This window comes from Erpetoichthys calabaricus, chromosome 3 (assembly GCF_900747795.2).
Source record: "Erpetoichthys calabaricus chromosome 3, fErpCal1.3, whole genome shotgun sequence".
Classification (NCBI taxonomy): domain Eukaryota; kingdom Metazoa; phylum Chordata; class Cladistia; order Polypteriformes; family Polypteridae; genus Erpetoichthys; species Erpetoichthys calabaricus.
In genome coordinates this window covers 448,508-466,700 of record NC_041396.2, presented here as the reverse complement: position 1 = coordinate 466,700, position 18,193 = coordinate 448,508, and the positions used below count along the sequence as shown (strand labels likewise).

The following is an 18,193-nucleotide window of genomic DNA, read 5'->3' as shown; positions in this document are numbered from 1 at the left end:
CAGCCCTGAGTCTGTTGATTCTTCTCTATCAGCTTGGCACACCTCGACTGAGCCCACTCAATATCTCCCCCCCCCCCCCCTTTACCTGTTCAGGTTCGGTCACACTGGACGGTGAGTGTTGCTGGTCTGCTATCTTCAGATCTTTCCACAGATTTCCACTGTGATTGAGCTCTGGGCTCTGACTGGCCACACCAGGACATTCTGCTGTGTGTTTCGGGTCGTTGGCATGTTGAGAGGTGAACATTCTGCCCATCTTTCTGGCAGAGGGTAGCAGGTTTTCCTCCTCAAGTATTTTGCCCCCTCCATTTTTCCTTCTACCCTAACGAGAGCCCAACCCCCCCCCCCCCCCCCCATGCTTTACTGTCGGTGTGGTGTGTTGTGGATGGTGAGCTGCACTGGTGGACAGTTTGGTGTTGAGGCCAAACACTTTGATTTTGGGCTCATCTGACCAGAAGACCTTTTTCTACTTAGCATCAGAATCTTCAAGGTGCATTCTGGCCTTCCTTGAGAAGTGCGACCCCCCCAAACAAGCCACAATGGTGGAGCGCTTGTCAAATTGTTGTCACAGGCACACCAGTAATGACCACTCGGTGCCATCAAGTCCTGTAACTCCTTCAGAGTGCCCATTGGCCTCTTGGTAGCCTCTTTGCTCTTCCATCCAGTTTGGAGGGTCCTCGTCGTACCAAACACTTCTTTATGATGGACTTTACTGAGCTCCTTGGGACCGAGAAAGCCTTTGGGATCTCCTGCCTTGTGTCCGTCCACAACTCTGTCCCCGAGATCTTCTGAAAGTGGCCTGCCCAGTCAGTGGCACTGCCAAGCAAGGGAATGAACGCTCCAGGACCAGCTTCACTAATCCCACTCATTACAACTGGGCACAGCCAGTAACTGCAATGGGAATGCTGGGCACTGACACTGGGGGGGGGGGTCCTTTATTAATCTCAGGAGTTCTTGTTTTTGATTTTTTTAAAACTCTTCTGAACTGTAGCTCTGATATCTTTAGATTACACCGAGTAAGTAAAACTGAACAAAATATTAAATGTGTGTGCGTGTTTACAATTAAGGGTGTGAAGCAAAAAAAATGGGAATATTTCAAAGGGGGGGGGGTTCTTTATACCCACTGTATGTATGTATGGATATGACAGGCGCTATATAACCAATCAATCGATCAATCAACAGATACACAGACAGACAGACAGACAGAACCCCAAGTCCTAAACCCGTTGGCCCGCTGGGTGAATTGGAACTAAAATCCAAACGTAACGATTTTCAAATCTCCCAAAGCCGCTCGTCTGCAGTCGTGTTGCTGCCATCAAATCCCAAACGACTGAACATTTCTCACAAGACAGTAAAATGTCTCCCTTTCACCACAGCAGATGTTTACTGTGTTCTGTTCAGGTTTGTGAGATTCCCAAATCATTGCACTCTGTTTTTATGTTCATTTTGCACGGCGTCTGTACACACACACAAACACACACAGACAGACAGACACACTAATAACCCTACAGGGCGTCCAAATTAACCAAACACTTGTCCCTTTCATATACGCTGCTAAGGGGCGTCTGTCTGACCCGCGAGTTATTTATTCACAAACCACCGGGGCTACAAGCCTCATCTCGGTCTTCACCAAAAGCTTACAACCTGGCACAGGTGACGTCAGCAAACTGCCCTGCACAGCCGAGTGCTCACTAAGCCACCTGACATGGCAGGAAGGAAGAGTGGCAACATCTGCTGAGCATCAAGCACATGACGAGGATGGCCATAAGAGGAGGAGCAGCGCCATCTGCTGAGCATCACGCGTGGGACACACCATGCAAGAATGACAAAAACAGAGAAATCCACGCCAACAATCGAGGAGACTGGCAAAGCCGTACCCGTCACTCCTCGTCCTAACGTTTGTGAACAAATGGCCGAGACGCATTTTGTTGGGGCACACAAGACCCCCCCCCCCCCTTACCCAACACAAACGCTCTTCACCTTCTCAAAACAACGTCCTACTTTGGATCGGAGGGCATTTCTTCCATCACTGAACTATATTAGGTGACCTTCACTCGTGTGCTTTACGCCAAAGACACTTTGAGGACGGCCACCTCACAAGCTTAGTCCAAATAAAAGGCCCAGTCATCAGGGTTCTTCAAAACCTTAATAGCAATAAAGGAACAGCCGATGACACCAGACATGTGGTGACGACCCTCCTCAGAGCGTCGCTGGCGAGAGGACTCGTTATGCCCTGGCATGAACCAGTGCAACAACGCATTTTAAAATGACAAGAGGGCTCAGCCTTTGCAATGGCCATTAATGAAGCTCTGAACCAATCGCGTGACCAAGCTGGATTTGCCCGTTTTATCTCAGGGCCAACTCCATGAGGCAGGGAGTTGAAGGGTCTGCAGATGTGAGGACATTAAAGTAATGACACGGGACGCTCCCTTCAAGGACAGGCTGGCAAGCCTTTTAACTCAAGCAATGTGCTATGAAAGGTTTCTGTGCCAACCACTCACCTTCTGATGCTTCAGCTTTAAATACCAATCATGCCAATGCTGCCACTTCACCAGTACGCGTTCAAGAGTGAAATGTGCACGTTGCCCACCGGCGATGACGGCACAGGACCACTGCAGTAATGGAACAAGAAGACAAATCTGCAGGGAGGGTTAACAAGAAGTGGGCAAAGCTGGCACATTTATCTGTCCATTTCCCAAAGCCACTTAATCCTGAGCAGGGTCATGGGGAGGTTGGCACCTATCCTGGCAAGTACCAGGCACAAGGCAGGAACAATCCGACTTTAACGACTAATGTACTCAGAAGCACAGCCAACACCTTCCTCAGGATCCTCCTTTCAACATAAAGCACCTGGAGCCGTGCCACCATCTTACTTCAGGCAAAAGTGGAAAAGTGTCACAGTCTCAGGCTGGCACAGCGCCACGTGTCCACTAAAAGCATCATCACCAGTCAATATGCAGCAAACCAGACATCAACTTAGTGGCATAGCAGGCCCCAGCATGGTCAAGTGGCACTAACATTGAACCCCACTATGGCAGCCAGAACATGTTGGCATCACTATGGAGTCCCCAAATACAGGATAGCGGGAGCCACCGGACTCAAACACAGTGCAACACAACAACAGTGAGACGGAAACCAAATGGTCCCACTGCATCAAGAGGGCATCACACATCCCCTTGGCACAAAAGTAGACATAACACTGACACATTCAGTTTGTCACCATGGCCATTAGGTAGCATACCAGCTCCCTGGCATGATACTGGGCACACTGCACAACTCAGTGTACACACACTTGACCTTAAGTGACCCAGGGTGGCACAGAGAACAAGATGGCATCAGTATGGAGACCCTCAGTACCACAAAAGCCCCATGAATACTAAAGACAACAGCTGAGTACACAGACACGTCACAACCCGACACCAGAGGGTACAGTGTGCCAGCATCGACAGGTACTGCGCCATCCTTGACACTGGGTATGATCCAAACTGCAGGCACAGTGAGGATAAGAATGATATGCTCAGTATGACACCATGGCCATCCGATATTAAAGCAGCTCCCTGGCATGAGGGCACAACACAGCCCCGCACCACGTGAGGGCACTGCCCACCCTGGCCATGTTACACAAAGAGCGTCGCACAGACTTCCGCCCGCGCCAACATAAAACATTGAGCTGGGCACCGCACTGCTGCCCAGCCCTGGCACACCGTAACACCAGAGAACTCGTAAGAAGAAGAAGCGGCGGCGGCGGGGGGAACCGCAACAACAAAAGCCGAGGGCCGTAAAGCGGACACACTGAAGCCCGACCCGGGACCAAAAACCAGTATCCGGACTGGAGGCCTGTCCACCCCGAGCGTCACTTCGTCCCCTGGTCACCTACCATTTTTGCTCTTGGCGGACTCTCCCCCCGCTGCCGCCGTGCTCCCGGGGCTCGGGAAGAGGAAATCGTGGACGGCTTTCAGCTCCTGAATCCGGCAGAACTCGAGCAGCGAGCAAGACATCGCGAGTGAGGAGCCAGCTGGACCCACGGGCTCCAGGGAAGGAAGCGGCGCTGACGGTGGCGCTGCCCCTGCCAGAGGTGGCTTCTTAACTAACACTGTGGCCTGCCCGCCGTGCAGCTTCGCGGTGTCCACTGGCCCGCTCCTCCTCTTCAGCTGCAGCCTGCAGATTTTTGTGTTTTTTTCCTTTGCAGTTCTTTCACTCTCTTAACACCGGCTGGTAAACTAAAGGCGGCGTACAGATTACGTCAACATTGCGGAGCAGCTCAGAGTAGCGACACCTACTGGACCGGAGGCCTGGTCCAGCGCCGTGAGGATATGGGCGGGGCATCCACGCGTCTTTTTCATGATAACCAATGACAGGAACGCAGGCGGGTCAACCTTGGGAGACGTGGGCGGGTAAGGTGTGCGCGTGTGTCCATATTTACGTACGTTACAAAGGGTTCTGGGAAAAGTAGTTCTTTGCGTTCGGAGTATCACGTTTGGGTGTTTGCTACAAGCCTACTACTTTGACTGGCTGTTAACGCCGAGCGCGTCAGCGTGATATTGCGGATTAGCGCACAACTGTCATTCTTACAGGCCCGGAAAAGCGGCGCCGCCGCGACTCAGTGTAAATAATATTTGGCCGCATTGCCGCCGTACTGCGACCCGCCCACCTTCGTTCCGTACATTCGGGCATTTCCGCTATTCTGCGTGGCAACATGGAGCAGAGGTTAGCTGAGTTTCGGGCAAAGAGGGCTGCACAGCAGAGAGCCGAGCCGGCAAGCAGGAGCAAGAAGCCGGAAGAAAGCACCGACAAGCCGCAGTGCCAGTACGGAGACGAGGGAGGCGGAGCGCGGGTGAGACAACACCGGCTTACTGGGAGGGGTGTGCGGGGCTCAAGGGGATGCGGGGAAGGCGGGCGCTGCTGAAACAAGAGAGCGAGGGAGGCAGGCGGGCGACGATCTGGGAAGGGTCCGTGTAACCCTTGAGGGGTCATACAGTTCTAAACGCCGGTCAGCAAAACTTAAATCGCGCCGTGCAATTCGTGCTCCCCTCTTCCCTTCACGTGCTCCGCTCCGAGTGGATTCCTCGGTGACTCCAACGGGATTTAGCGCTGGGTGTGTCAGAAAGGCCGAGACACTGGCATGGGCAAAGCTGGAGACTGCAGTGGACAGCTGGCATCACTGTACGGATTAAGCGGCAGGGAGCGAGAGGGCAAATCAGAGTGGCAGCGGGCGCGCGTCTGCAGGGAGCCAATCAGAACGTGTGCACGAAGTCACGGGACCAAATAAGAGTCTGGAAAGGCCACTCGTGAGGTTAAAGGGCAGGCGGACCGGGAAGCCGGGGCATCGTTACCACGTGAGACAGCTGAGGAGACCGCCGAGCGTCTGGAGACTCGGGCTGGAATGGGCGGACAGTCCGTGGGCAGAGCTCAAGCAGTCAGGGAGTTTTAAGGGGGGGCTGCCTGGAGACCAAGTGATCGGATTGTCGGAAAAGCCCCTCGAAGTTTGTCTTTGCTGGGAATTCTGGGAGCAACTGAAAAGGGGGCTCCTCCTTTTGGTGGGACCACAGAGTACTAATAAGAAAGTGATTGTATTTCCATTGCATCTTTCATATGCTCTTTAAGACTTGGTGGGATTGTGAGGCAGAAGCCTTGTCACCTTTAAGACGCGTCGGGAGGCATATTGGGACAGCTAAACAGACGAGTGACAAATAATAATAGTAATAATAATAATTTCATTACATTTCTATAGCGCTTTTCTCCGTACTCACACAGGGAGGAACCGGGAAGCGAATGGACTGACTGGTCTCCTGTTCTTCTGTTCAACTGGTTTGATGGCACAGCACAACTGGCATAACCGTTCTGGGAGGTGACCCACTCATCATGGCTGTAAATGAGACCCCCACATCGTGACTGCTTGTGGAGGTGGAGACGCTTGTGCTTGACATCGCCGTGCGTACCCGCTTTAATTGTTGTACAGGTCTAATTGTCACAGTCCACTGGAAGTCTTACTTGCACGAGTGACTTGACCGGACATTCATGGCTGAGCCCTGAGCGAGCGAGCGAGTGACCCAAATATTCTTGATGCTTGAGATCACCGAGCTTGCCGCCGGACTGATGTGCTCCCCACAAGTTTACACAGCGCGGCCCTCTTGTGACAGAATAAGGCGACGCCACGTGAAGACATTGGTCCTAACGTGAACGATTCTCCAGATGTGCAATCCGACAGAAACTACAGAAGCGGTGAAGGGGGTCCCAGAGGGCACCACATTCACCTAAAAGTTTGACGTGGCAATCGTGTTCCCGGTGACTCGTCGAGCTCATTGCCGAGAGGCACACACACCCACCTCCGCGCTCATGGAGGCCGGTCGGGCCGCGGGCAGCAGGGAGGTCTCGTACCCCGCGGAGCTGAACAGCGTCCCGGCCAGGAAGCAGCACAAGCTCAACGTGCTGAGGAGTAACCCGGAATGTCTGTACGTGGACTACGTGCACGCGGGCGAGCGCCTGGTCAAAAGCAGCCTCATCTTCTACACGGAGCACACGGCAGCCTGGCACTCCGCCTTGTGCAGCAAGTTCCCCAATAAAAGGAAAAGCGCCATCTGCAACGGGCGCCAGATAACGGTGAGAGACGACTCGGACCCGCCCGGCACGGTGCTCGTCATCGACCTCTACCACAACGGCACCGTGCTGATCCAGGGCAGCAAAGCCAGCTTGGCCCACTTTGAGGAAATGTTCCAGAGCCTCCGCGAGGAGGTGGACAGGGAGAGGAGAGCCGCAGAGGCCACTCGTCCGGACCACGGGGACGCCGCGGCACCCGACGACACCTGCTCGGCGGCCAGCAAGCCCCCCTGCCCCCCCCGGGGCACCGCCGAGCACATGCAGGAGAGCCTGGCTCTGCTGGAGCTGGAGTTTGCCAAGTTCCGAGACCTGATGCTCGGCAGACTGTCCGAGGCCGGCCTTGCCCAGCAGCTGCGGGACGAGGTGAGCCAGGTGCAGAGGGAGAGCCGGCTGGCCATCGCGGACCTGGTGGGCCGGCTACGCGAGGTGCAGCAGGACAACGAGGTGCTGAAGCTCAAGCTGGCCAAAGTCAAGCAGGACATGGAGGGCAGAGAGAAGGCCATCGGCAAAGAGCTGCAGGCTCTGAGGGAGCAGCTCGGTCACCTGGAGGGGGCACCGGGCACACCCCGATTGAGCGCCCTGCTCACGCCGGCCAGCCGGACCCCCTGCGGCTCCCCGCTTCACCCCCCAGAGCACCCCGCGGGTGAGCAGGGCGCTGTGGATGAGCTGCACTTCCCAGAAGAACAGCCCGCCCTCCCCGATGCCCAGCCACCCGTCGACCCCCCCAAAAAGAGCTGCGCGGAGGTGGCGCTGCTCATCGACTCCAACGGCAAGTACATCGACACCAGGAGGCTCTTCCCCGGCCGTCGGGTGACCAAGATTCACTGCACCAACACGGAGCGGGCCATGCAGCTGCTGAGCCCGGACACGCTGGGGAACCCCCGCTGCATCATCGTCCACACGGGCACAAATGACCTGGCATCCTTGCGGCAGAACACCGCCAAGGCCGTGAGGAGGGTGGCGGAAAGAGCCACCCTGGAGTTCCCCGAGGCTCGCGTCGTCATCTCCACTCTGCTGCCCCGCGCGGACACCCCCCTCCACACCATCAACTTGGTAAATGCCGAGATCGCCAGAGGCTGTGCCATGCTTCCCAACGTACACCTGGCACACCACCCGGCCGTAAACCCCTGGCACCTTTGTGACAGAGTGCATCTCAATCAGGAGGGGGTGAGGATCTTTGCAAAGACGCTTCTGGATGCCGTACTGTGTCGGGAGCCTGGCGGTCAGCGGACCGCCAAGAGGGCACAGCGGCACACGCAGCCCTCCCACTCCTCCACCCACGTGGCTCACGGCGCATCTCGGCCGCGCAGCTCGGCTCGCTCCTACTGCGTCCGGCCCACCAGCACGAGGTCCAGCGGCGTCCAGCAGCACGTGGGCCATCCCTCGACGCTGCCACAGCCGCCCGCCTCCTCCAGCGAGCTGGGCGAGATAAAGAAGCTCCTGAACATTCTCTGTGCCAGGCTGCTGAACTGAGGAGGTAATGGCATAGCGGGTGGGCAGTATGAGATTCGGGGGTGGGGGGTGGTGGTGGCACAAGAGCGTTGTTACAACTGAGATACGAGCAGCGCGTTCACCCTGACCAGCCTGCCAGTGCCGTTGACCTCGACTCTCTTGCTGTGCCCCTGACCACTCGCTCACTCAATCCAGGTGTCTGCTCTCCTCTTACCTAAACTTTGTGTGGTGGCCCCCTGTGTCCCCGGCTTGTACCCCTGAGGGCCACTGCCTTTGTCCCATTGATCAGGTCGTCCCCCTGTCCTCCTTGCTCTGAAGGTCCATCCCCTTCTCGGTTGGTCACCGCGGGACTTTCTCTGGTGCTGCACTGTCTGTTTTGTAACACGGTGGCCTCACTAGTAATGGTGTGTGGCATTCACCCCCAGAATTCCCTGTCCTCCCTCCTAAGGGCACAGCACTGCTGAGGAGGCCTCGCTAGAGCTTTATGTACAGGTCAGCTCAGGTCGGGGGGGCATGTTAACCCAAATGACAAAACAGCCTGGGATCCTGGTTGGCCCCACCCTCCAGAAAGCAGCCAGGTGGTACTTGGGGGTCCCCTTGGCCGGGTCCTGTGAGCCGGATCACCCTCGGGTGGCCATAGTGCCCTACCTGACACTCCCTCACAGTGCAGGTCATGTGGCTCATTCGGGACCCCTGAAGAGGCACACATGAAGGAGTCCAGTCTTCATCTCGGGTCACTGGAGAGCGTCCATGACTCACAAACAGGGAGCAGCAGGACTCTAAAGACTTGGGTTTGGGGACCACCATACACCCCTTTGGTGACCATCTACTGACTTGACATGAAGAGTCACCAGAGACTGGTTTGTGTCCAGTTTAAAGATGATCACATGCAGCATTCCTGAGTAACACCCAGAATTCCCTGCACTCACTCTGCTCGCCGTCTGCTCTGAAGGTCCATCCCCTTCTTGGTTGGTCACCTCGGGACTTTCTCTGGTGCTGCGCTGTCTGTTTTGTAACACGGAGACCTAAACTGCGCACAGCGCTGCCTCCGAGGGTGGGGGTGGGGTGGGTAGTGTGTCATGTGGCTTAAATACGACCCCCCCCCCCCGACTTGTGCGCCACGTGTTGGAGACGCTCCTGTATGTAAGCTCATCTTATTACCTGTAGATATGTAATGCGAGGTTGACTCCGCAGATTTACTGTTTACTCCAAAGGCTGAAAGTTGGCAGGATGGCACATCTTGGGCAGCAGGTGTCCGTTTCAGTGTAACCCCCCCACCCTGACATCTCTAAAATGGTTTGATTGAGCTTTGATGCCAGTTCAGCCACCTCTCTTATATTTAACACTTTAGGGGTCGCTGTTCCCATATCCTCCTGTCCTCGTCATTGTCCCCTGTCACACCATCACCCGCATGTCCTCTGTCACCACATCCATAAACCTCCTCTTGCCTGGCAGCTCCTTCTCCCAGTACATCCAGCATGTCTCCTCTGCTCAGGTCCAGACCAGTGCAATCTCGCCTCTCTGGCCTGGTCTTCAAAGCGCCCACCCCAGTTGATTTATTGTAAGAGTGGGCTGGCTTTATGCAAACGATGAACAGATCAGAAGTGACTGGCGTGCCAACCAGTGGGGCGGACAGACGACTAAACGGTGTACTCGACAGGAGGACCCCATCATGTATGGCACATGCAGTGAGGGGTGAAATAGTGAGTTTGGCAAAGCGCAATGGGCAGCAAGAGCACCATAAAGCTCCAGTGAGGGTTCCAGGCACAGTGGGCACAGGTGCTGCTTCACTGGCAAACGTGACGGCGTTGGGCCTAAGGTGTGCCAGGATGAATGGCACTGGTTTACAGTTAACAAGCTACTCCGCTAACGTTTACCGGTGGAACTCCAGGGGTCGCCCCACCAAACCCAGCAGACAGATACGCAGACGCGGGGTACAAGCATGAAGAAGATCTTTAAATTCGTTTTCCTTCTTCAAAGGGCCTTTTAAGCACCACAGCCACCGTAAACAAATAAATGAAGAGTAAATCGGCACAACGCTCCACACCTCCCAGCAAGCTCTGTCCCACTCCTCCCATCTCCGGTCTCCGCCAGTCCCTTATGTAGTCCTTGACCCGGAAGTACGTCTGCCCACGTGACCTGGTGGAGAGCTGGCGTTTCTTCAGCCCGGAAGTTCGTCGGAGCTCCCATCCTTGTGACCCGTGAGTACTTTTGGGCTATAAGTGAGGCATTGGCTCCTCCTGGCAGTGCCTACAGTGCCCAACAGGGCTGAGAAAACGCATCCCAAGTCCCAGGGTGCCCTGCGTTACATTCCAGGGGAGCTGCCAGTGTTTAGTGTTTTGGGGGAGGCAGTGTCCAAAAGCTGCTGCCTCTCCCCATCCTTCCACCCTCAGGGGCGTCCCGGCCGGGTTGAGATGCCAGCCGTCTATCACAGCGACTATCCCCCCCCACCCCCACTCTCTACCCTGTGAAATGGCTTACTTTGAACTGGGCGTCCCCTCCGCTCTCTCAAATTGAAGTGGGATGACAGGCACAAAAAGAAATACCTGAGTGCACAACTTCATTGCGAGCGTCTGAGGATGAGGAGGATGAGGGTTGATACGTTTGGCTGTAAACCGTCGATCAAAGGCAGGAGTGATGTGTGTGCGGCCTGTTTAAGAGTGAGACGCCCGCCCGCCCGCTGATGGCACTCTGGCTTATTTCTGGGCTGACGCCTTTAATGCAGGCGGCCTACAAGGTGCTGGTGACGCTTGTTGTTTTGTTTTTTACAGGCCGGTGAAGTCACGTGGTGTCAGCAGTGGGATTTGAAGCCACAGCCTTCGCCACTGTGCCACGCTGTCTGCCAATAATGTTAGCCCTTGGTATGAAAACCAAAGAAACTGCAAGTCTTATGAGCAGAAAAGCCCTGCGTGTGTTCCCTGGTCCTTCAGATACCCCCGATTGAGTGACAGCACACTAACGGGGGCCCAAAGTCGTACCCTCACCTAAGCCGGTAGCCTCTGTCTGGATGTCACCTGGTAACCCTGAGGTCCTCCTCATAGGATGTGGTTTGAATTTTCAGACTTCCCTTTCACGTGTGTGTGTGTGTGTGTGTGTGTGCGCGCGCAGGTCCTTACCTTCATCCCGTGTTCTGTCACCATGACTCTGTAATGGTTTGGCTGATCATCTGCCATTCCTCCCAGTTTGGTGTCCTCTCTCAGCTCGCTCTTTCTATTTATCGGACCCCTTATGTATGGTGAAGGTGCGCTGACCCCTGCTGGACGCCGCTTCTCACATCCCCTCATTCTCCCAGAATCCTTTGCATCTGGCCATTTTGTAAGCCACCTCCACTACCTTTGGTGTGGCCCTGGCACCTCGTGTGACGCGGCTCGCCGGGTGACGAGTTCTCGGTTAAGGGCAGGTGTACATTTGACAGAATTCCAAATGTAAAGACCACCACAGACAAACGGATTGTCATTCATAGAACTGGTGAGCTCTGGCCAGTGGACACCAAAACTCTCAGCAGCATTAAGGGGGTAATAAACCTTGGGGGGTCCACAGTCAATTATAACGGAGAAAGTGGGACACACAGTCATGGAGACCTCGGCCCACCAGCTGTCCACCCCCTGCTGGTCATATCGGGTTGTCCAGTCTGATGAAAGTACCCTTGGACTCCATCATTCCTGTGCTCTTGAGGCGACTGGGCATGAGGACAGCTTGGCATTGGAGCAGGGGCACCACGTCCAGGTACCCAGAAGAGAGGCGAGTTGGCGACAATTTAGAAATGCGCCATTACTTACAGTAGAACGGCAAATCCGCAGCTTTAATCGGGGGGTGCTGGACTCAAGGTGGGCGTCTTCAGCCTGAGACCGAAGGGGGCATCTCCTATAAAAGCAGGCGGATCAGTCCACAGCTTCGGGGTCCCACTGTGAATGTATTGATCCTGGGGGTCTTGAGCTCTTAATGCCCGCCCTGCTTTGTAAGCAGGCCCTTTAAAAACAGCAGCGCCAAGCTTATCTGGGCGCCAGTGCCAGGACTCGAGGGCAGGCATGATGTGGTAATTACTGCGTCAGCTTTTTGAATTGACTGAGCGCTGAATGGCGAGTGAAGAGCCAGCTGGTGAACAACGCACCGCTAATCGAAAAAGGAAATCCAGAGGGGCACACGTCACGATTTACCAAACAGATACTAAAACAGCACAGCTGGGCACGTCGATGACGTCACACAAGCAACATGACACTGCCATTCAATGTTCAAAATGGTGGCACAGTAAGACCCAAAAAAAAAACAACATTGAAATGAACCAAACTAGGATGGCATAAATATTCGAATGGCATTCCTCGACCTCCGTTAACCCCAAAATGGCCACCAGAAAGTCCTCAGGAAAGCACAAAAAAGATGACTAAAGGACCCCAATGACAACAGTTGTGCCCGCTGCTGCTGCTGGGTTCACATTGGACTCCGTGTGACCCCAAATTTAATGAAAGTCCACATCTGCCCTCCTGCTACTCTTTCAATGGCCCATTGGCGTGTCCTGGCCAGGTTATTGAGGCTGATCGACTGATCGATTGATTGATTGATTGATTGATTGATCTTATCAGGATTACCCAGCAGCCCCACCACCGTACGCTAAGTAAGTCTGTTCAGGCCCGGCCAGGACTTGGGTGGGAGTCCATTTAGGAAAAAGCGAGGGGTGCTGCTGGAAGAGGTGCCAGGGTGGCCAGCAGGGGGCGCTTACCCCGTGGACTGAGTGTGGGTCCCAGTGAGGTGACGGGGGACACTGGGCTGTAAAAATGGTGCCATCCTAAAACTGAGGGCCTCACAATTTGTGTGGAGATCCCTGGGCGTCCTTCATAAAGAGCAGAGTGTGTCCCCAATGTCCACCATGGCCTGGTCATTCTGGCCTCCTAATCGTCCCCTGTCTCCAATGCGTAGTGACGTAAATCATCCGGGTGGGTGCTACACGTTAGTGGTGGCCGAAGTGGCGAGGTGTAATTGCCATTCTTATTCATTATTTGGACGTTCCCTTGGTTTACTTGTGACTCCTCATCGTGAGTGAGAGTTTTCAGTCCGTCACGCTTTGACTATTTAAGATGGCGCTGTAAGCGCTTTGGGGTTTGAGTGAGCAGCGCGCCCGTTTGGTTTTGTTTTTGGATTTCCGCTTTTTGAATTTGTCACCTTGTCCCTTTGGTTCTGTTTGCAGTCCCGTTACGGCCGTCTACTTGAGACTGCGGCTGCTGATCGTGTCGTCACCTCCAGGAGTCCCGGAGAAGACGGACGGACGAGTGACGCGACTCAACTGGACTCGGTGCGGACCACTCGGCGACCCTCACGTTCTGACAGGCAGGTATGGCGAGTATTCAGCCACGCTGACAAACGTTTTATTTTTCTTTAATCGACATCGGGCAGGTACAGTCCAAATCTGACACCCCCACACACACACACACGAGCCTCTGCTATGACTGAGTCACTGGGGGTGGCAGATCATTCCGGTGACAACTCGTTTCTGACCCCTCTCCATCTCTTCTTTTCTGACCCAAACCTGGTCCCAGCCTGGCCGCCGGTCATCAGTCTCCTCATTACGGACATTTTATTACTAAAAGCAGCAGGACGGCCCACCGGTCTGGTCTTGTTTTCTGTTCCTCTCCTGTCCCCTTTTGTATTATTAATGTGTTGCCTTTGTCACAACGCCTCCGATCTCCCAGACGTCCCACTGTCTCTCAGGTGTTGTACCACAGAACTTCTCCTCCTACATCTGTAACCTCAGGTAATTAGGTGGAGTAAAGGACAAGCAGGAGTTAAGTTCCACTTTAAATATGGATGTATTCTTGATAATCTTCATAAATAATAACAATATGCAAAGTACATTTGAATATCAGCAACCATACCACCTGATCAATGGTGACGTGTCGTTCAGGTGGCACACAGACTTGTTAGTTACTGTAAATGTCTCCAGTTGAGGCCTCATTGGTGGTCCACTTTCTTCACAACAGGCCGCATGCCCGTCTCAATATGGCTGCTCAGCTGTGCTCTTCATTGTGTTGACCTTCTCAGTCCATGGTGTGTGTGATGGTCTTCATCAGTTGGTAGGAGAGAGAGAGGGTGAGGTAAAGCAAGCAGATTTATAGGTGTGCTGTCCAACCCTACAGCCAATAGGACGTCGTGGTACAAGCATTTCCCAAACAGCCATACTTCAGACCAGTGTTCAGGTAACGCTTGGCAGTTTGGCAGCCTGGCATTCCTGTGGGGGTTGAGAGACTTTAGTCAAACTTGTTTGAGGCGCTTCACCCAACTCTGTCGTAAAATTCAAAGAGACTCAGTCCTGGGGGGGGGGGGGGGGGGGGGCGGAGCTCAGGGGTGGTGATGTCAGGGTGGCCCCGCCTCCTAGGGCTCCACCACAAGGACATGTGTGTGTAATTAACCAGTAATAAACACAATCCACAGAGAGAGTGTAAAATGTGAACCTTCATCTTCATCATCATCTTCTTCTTCTTTCGGCTGCGGGGCGCCACAGAGGATCATTTTTTTTTTTTTTCCATACCTTCCTGTCCTCCACATTTTACAAATGTGAAAGTGAATAATAATACATCAAGTACACCCACTGACCCTGAAACATAACAGCCTCACCCTCCTTGCCCCCAGCGAGTAGCCACATCTGGGCATCAGGCCCCCTTCTTGACAAGAAAAGATGGCTTTGTGACGTAAAGTTAATAAACACAACTTCACAATCCTTGGGTTCCAAAGCCCCAAATTAGGGAACCCACAAAAAATGAGTATGAAGTGCTGGTCGGACCCCGTTGGCAAAGTGACTCGAGTCAGACAATGCAGAGGTAAACCCCGAGGAGCCCGCCTAGACCCACCGGGCCACTTGATGGAGGGGGGGGGCCACAGGCTTGGGTTTGCTCAGCTGCAAAGGGCAGAGTGCCAGTAGCCTCATTCTATGTGCCGCCAAGTGATGCCAAGGCGCTGATCCAAGGGGGTGGGGGGCGTCGCGGTTTGTGATCCAATAATGAGAGCCAAGAGCCTGAAAAACTCGTCTCGTCATAAAGGCTAAGAGTGGCCGACGGGAGAACAATGAGCTGAATACACACACAGAACAATAGAAGAAGAGAACAGAAAAACAAAGAACATTAACACCCAAAATGAAAAGCGAGAAACTCGACAAATGAAATGAAATGACCATCGAAACCCCCAGTGGAGGACGCCACTGTCACGCCCGCCTTGTAAAGGGCAGCTCGGTGCCATTCTGCACCCTCCTTTGGTTTTCTTGTGCGGCTGCGGCGATTCGTCCTTCAGACTCTTTAACTCCACTTGTTGCAGCGCTGCACTGGCGCCCAGTTAAGTTTTATGAGCACACGAGACTCCAGATAATTCCACAAAGTCATTCTAGGGCCCGGGACCGAGTTTCGACATTGAACTGCGTGCTTTGTGACTCGAGATTTCGGTCGCCACGTTGTCTTTGCCCTTCTCCCTGTTGCAGCCTTGCCCGTTTCTCTTCTCCCTGTTGGTATCTCGCTGCCATCTTCTTACCACAGGTGTCGGTGGGCCAGCCTGGAGGTGAGGGGAGGTGGGTTCTGTCTCCGCACTGCACAATTTGCACTAACTGTTTGATTGTCCCGTCCCGATTTCTAACGCTGCCTTCCTTCCTTTCTGTGCCCACAGGAGAGCTCATGGCTGCAGTTCGTCAGCGTGGATCGTCTCGGGGCGATGAACGTCTCCGTCCTCAAAGTGTTGCTGTGGTTGGTGCTGCTGGGCCTCTTTGCGGAGCTGCAGTTCGGCCTGCTCTTTTTCGTGCTCTCCCTCTTCTACTGGATGTACGTGGGCATGCGTGGGCCATCGGAGCGGCAGAGCGGGGAGCCCAGCGCGTACTCCGTCTTCAATCCTGGATGTCGGCCGATTCAGGGCACGCTGACCGCTGAGCAGTTTGAAGGGGAGCTTGGATACAAACCGCTGGCCGGCCGAGACGCCCGAAATGAGGACGGGACGGAATTTCGCTGAGGGACGCCAGCTGTGCCCAGACCTTTCGATGTTCACCCTGCCTGGTGGGTCCCATGAGGGGCCTCCACAGGGTCTTGTGTTTGTCTTCTCATCCCCCTCATCGACTGGAAGGCTCGCCTGGGTAGAATTCCTGCTCGTTTGTTTTGGAGGTCGAGGAGTTCCTTCACAGTGACAGGTGATCCTCAAAGGAGTCGAATGACCGGGAGGTTCAGGGACAACCACATGAAACTTGGGGGGCCGCCTCTCGCCTCCATTCACGACCCTGTGACAAATAAAACGCTCTTTGGATGGATGGATGGTTGGTTTGGGTGTCTTTGGGGTTTGGGGGACGACTGTGGAGTGTGTGGGTGAGGGCGGCGCCCAAATGTCACCCTGTGTGTTGTCGCTGAGGGCGTGTGGGGGGCTTGCCTCCCAAACTAGGCCTGTAAGCCCCCAAGTCCCTCGATTCACTTTACTTGTCATTTTATTGTTTCATTTTTCTGAAGATGTGAATCTCTCTCTCTATAAAATCCAACGTCTGTCTGTCTGTCTGTCCGTCCGCTTTTCACCGATTCAGGGTTATTACTCTCTAGAATTGGTTTGTAACTTCTCTCATCGTTCACCTGTGGTGCCGAATTACTCGTGTGAATCCGAGAGAGACGCAGTGGGCCGAGGGGCAGGACCCTCCTGACTCACGCGAATGACAGAACTGCTTCACGGGTTCAGATTGGGGGTTTGTTTTCTAGAATTTGCTGGAACATTCTCATCGCTCTAAGAATCAGAGTTGACTCACAGGGGCGAGATATTCACACTAATCTGAGAGAGGGGCCGGGGTGGCAGGACCCAACTCACTCAGGTGCCAGCCTCTGTTCAAGTCGCCACGTGTTGGAGCGCACCTGGCATACATACCCGTTTGTTCAGCAGATGTCATCGTCATCTAGAGATTGGTAAGGAGTACCATCTGACAGGGAGTTCACAGCTATGACGGGGGTCTTATACCAAACTCGCTCCTGGGGACCCCCTGTGGCTGCCCAGTCAGCTTCTGTCTTTCATTGGCCTCGTTATTATTTGAGTCCAAATCTGCCAAAGTAATAAGCCGTTCGATGGGCAGGAAGTCGTTTTATTGTCATTTCATTGATTATTTTACTAATTAGCGGGTCTGATGATGAGGTCGTTGTGGCCTTCGTCATCCTCGGGGGGGCTGCTGTGCTGCTGTCACTCTTTGGGTTAAATGAAGGGAGGAAAACAATAGGAACACAAGAAAAGAGAGGGTGACAAATTCCTAAATGTCTTACAAATGCCAGGTGGGCACTACCCGCTAGTCACTTCACAGCCCTGGCGCTCGTGTATGGGGATGCGGGTGTACGATTTCAACAGATTGTTACAAATGCATAACAGAAGAAAGTGTTTGACATCACAGCGCGTGATTCACCGAAGTAAAGGATAATAAATTGAAAGTCCGTTCTGTTCGACGTATCGTTGTGTTTGGCGAATCCTCATTAAACGTTCACTCTCACTGTAACACTTCACCTTCTCGTCAAGATCGCATTGAGTTTTGATTCCACGTTTGGACTTTGATCGTGACGACGCCACGTAGACCTGCCGGTGAGTGAATTTCGTTTCTCTCTCTCGACTTTTACGATTGTTTGTCCCTGTGATTTGTTGTCAGAGCAGAAACGTTTAAATACGACTGGCATAGCGGGCTCTGCTCTGGTGTCTCATGTCATTAGTGAAGATGGACTACATTACCTTTCTTGTCGCCTGTTCAGATTTGTTCGCCCAATTCGGAATCCGCCTCATCTTGTCGTATCGCGTAGCCCACCACTCAATGACATTACGACACGTCCTCCTCTCTATGGAGGACCACACGGTGTTGAGGGTTGTCGATATTCTTCGTGATATCGTAAGTTGATGTCTTCATCTTCCACACCATCACCACTAACTGTCTCAGCAGAGTCTATTGGTACACATTTCACCAATTTGCTGTGTAATCGATTGACATTTTCGCTGTGAGTCTCGCCCGGACACCACCAGTTGTTACCCACATCTTTATAGAAGCACACGTTTATTAAGCACCGACAGCACACTGTCCCAAACGGCACCACATCGCCCCTATGCCAGGCCTCTTTCAATGTCTGTGGCCGCCTCTCCTCTCCTCTCATGGAAGCTTTGTCCTGCTCCAGCTCCCAGA

At 53.8% G+C, this 18,193-nt stretch overlaps 2 protein-coding genes across 2 annotated transcripts in view; one reads left to right on the top strand and one right to left on the bottom strand.

The window, feature by feature from the left end:
• Positions 1 to 4,000, bottom strand: part of rab3gap2 (RAB3 GTPase activating protein subunit 2 (non-catalytic)) — a 36,226-nt gene extending 32,226 nt beyond the window's left edge. The window contains exon 1 of the mRNA XM_028796309.2: positions 3,875 to 4,000. Coding sequence (XP_028652142.1) covers positions 3,875 to 3,995 — 121 coding nt within the window. The 5' untranslated portion in view covers positions 3,996 to 4,000. The remainder of the gene's footprint in view (positions 1 to 3,874) is intronic.
• Positions 4,001 to 4,299: 299 nt separating this feature from the next.
• On the top strand, positions 4,300 to 16,311 carry saysd1 (SAYSVFN motif domain containing 1). The gene is made up of 3 exons (XM_028796313.2): positions 4,300 to 4,831; positions 13,229 to 13,372; positions 15,688 to 16,311. Exons 1-3 carry the CDS (start codon positions 4,694 to 4,696, stop codon positions 16,021 to 16,023), a joined length of 618 nt encoding a protein of 205 aa, XP_028652146.2. The 5' UTR covers positions 4,300 to 4,693; the 3' UTR covers positions 16,024 to 16,311.
• Positions 16,312 to 18,193: the final 1,882 nt, after the last annotated feature.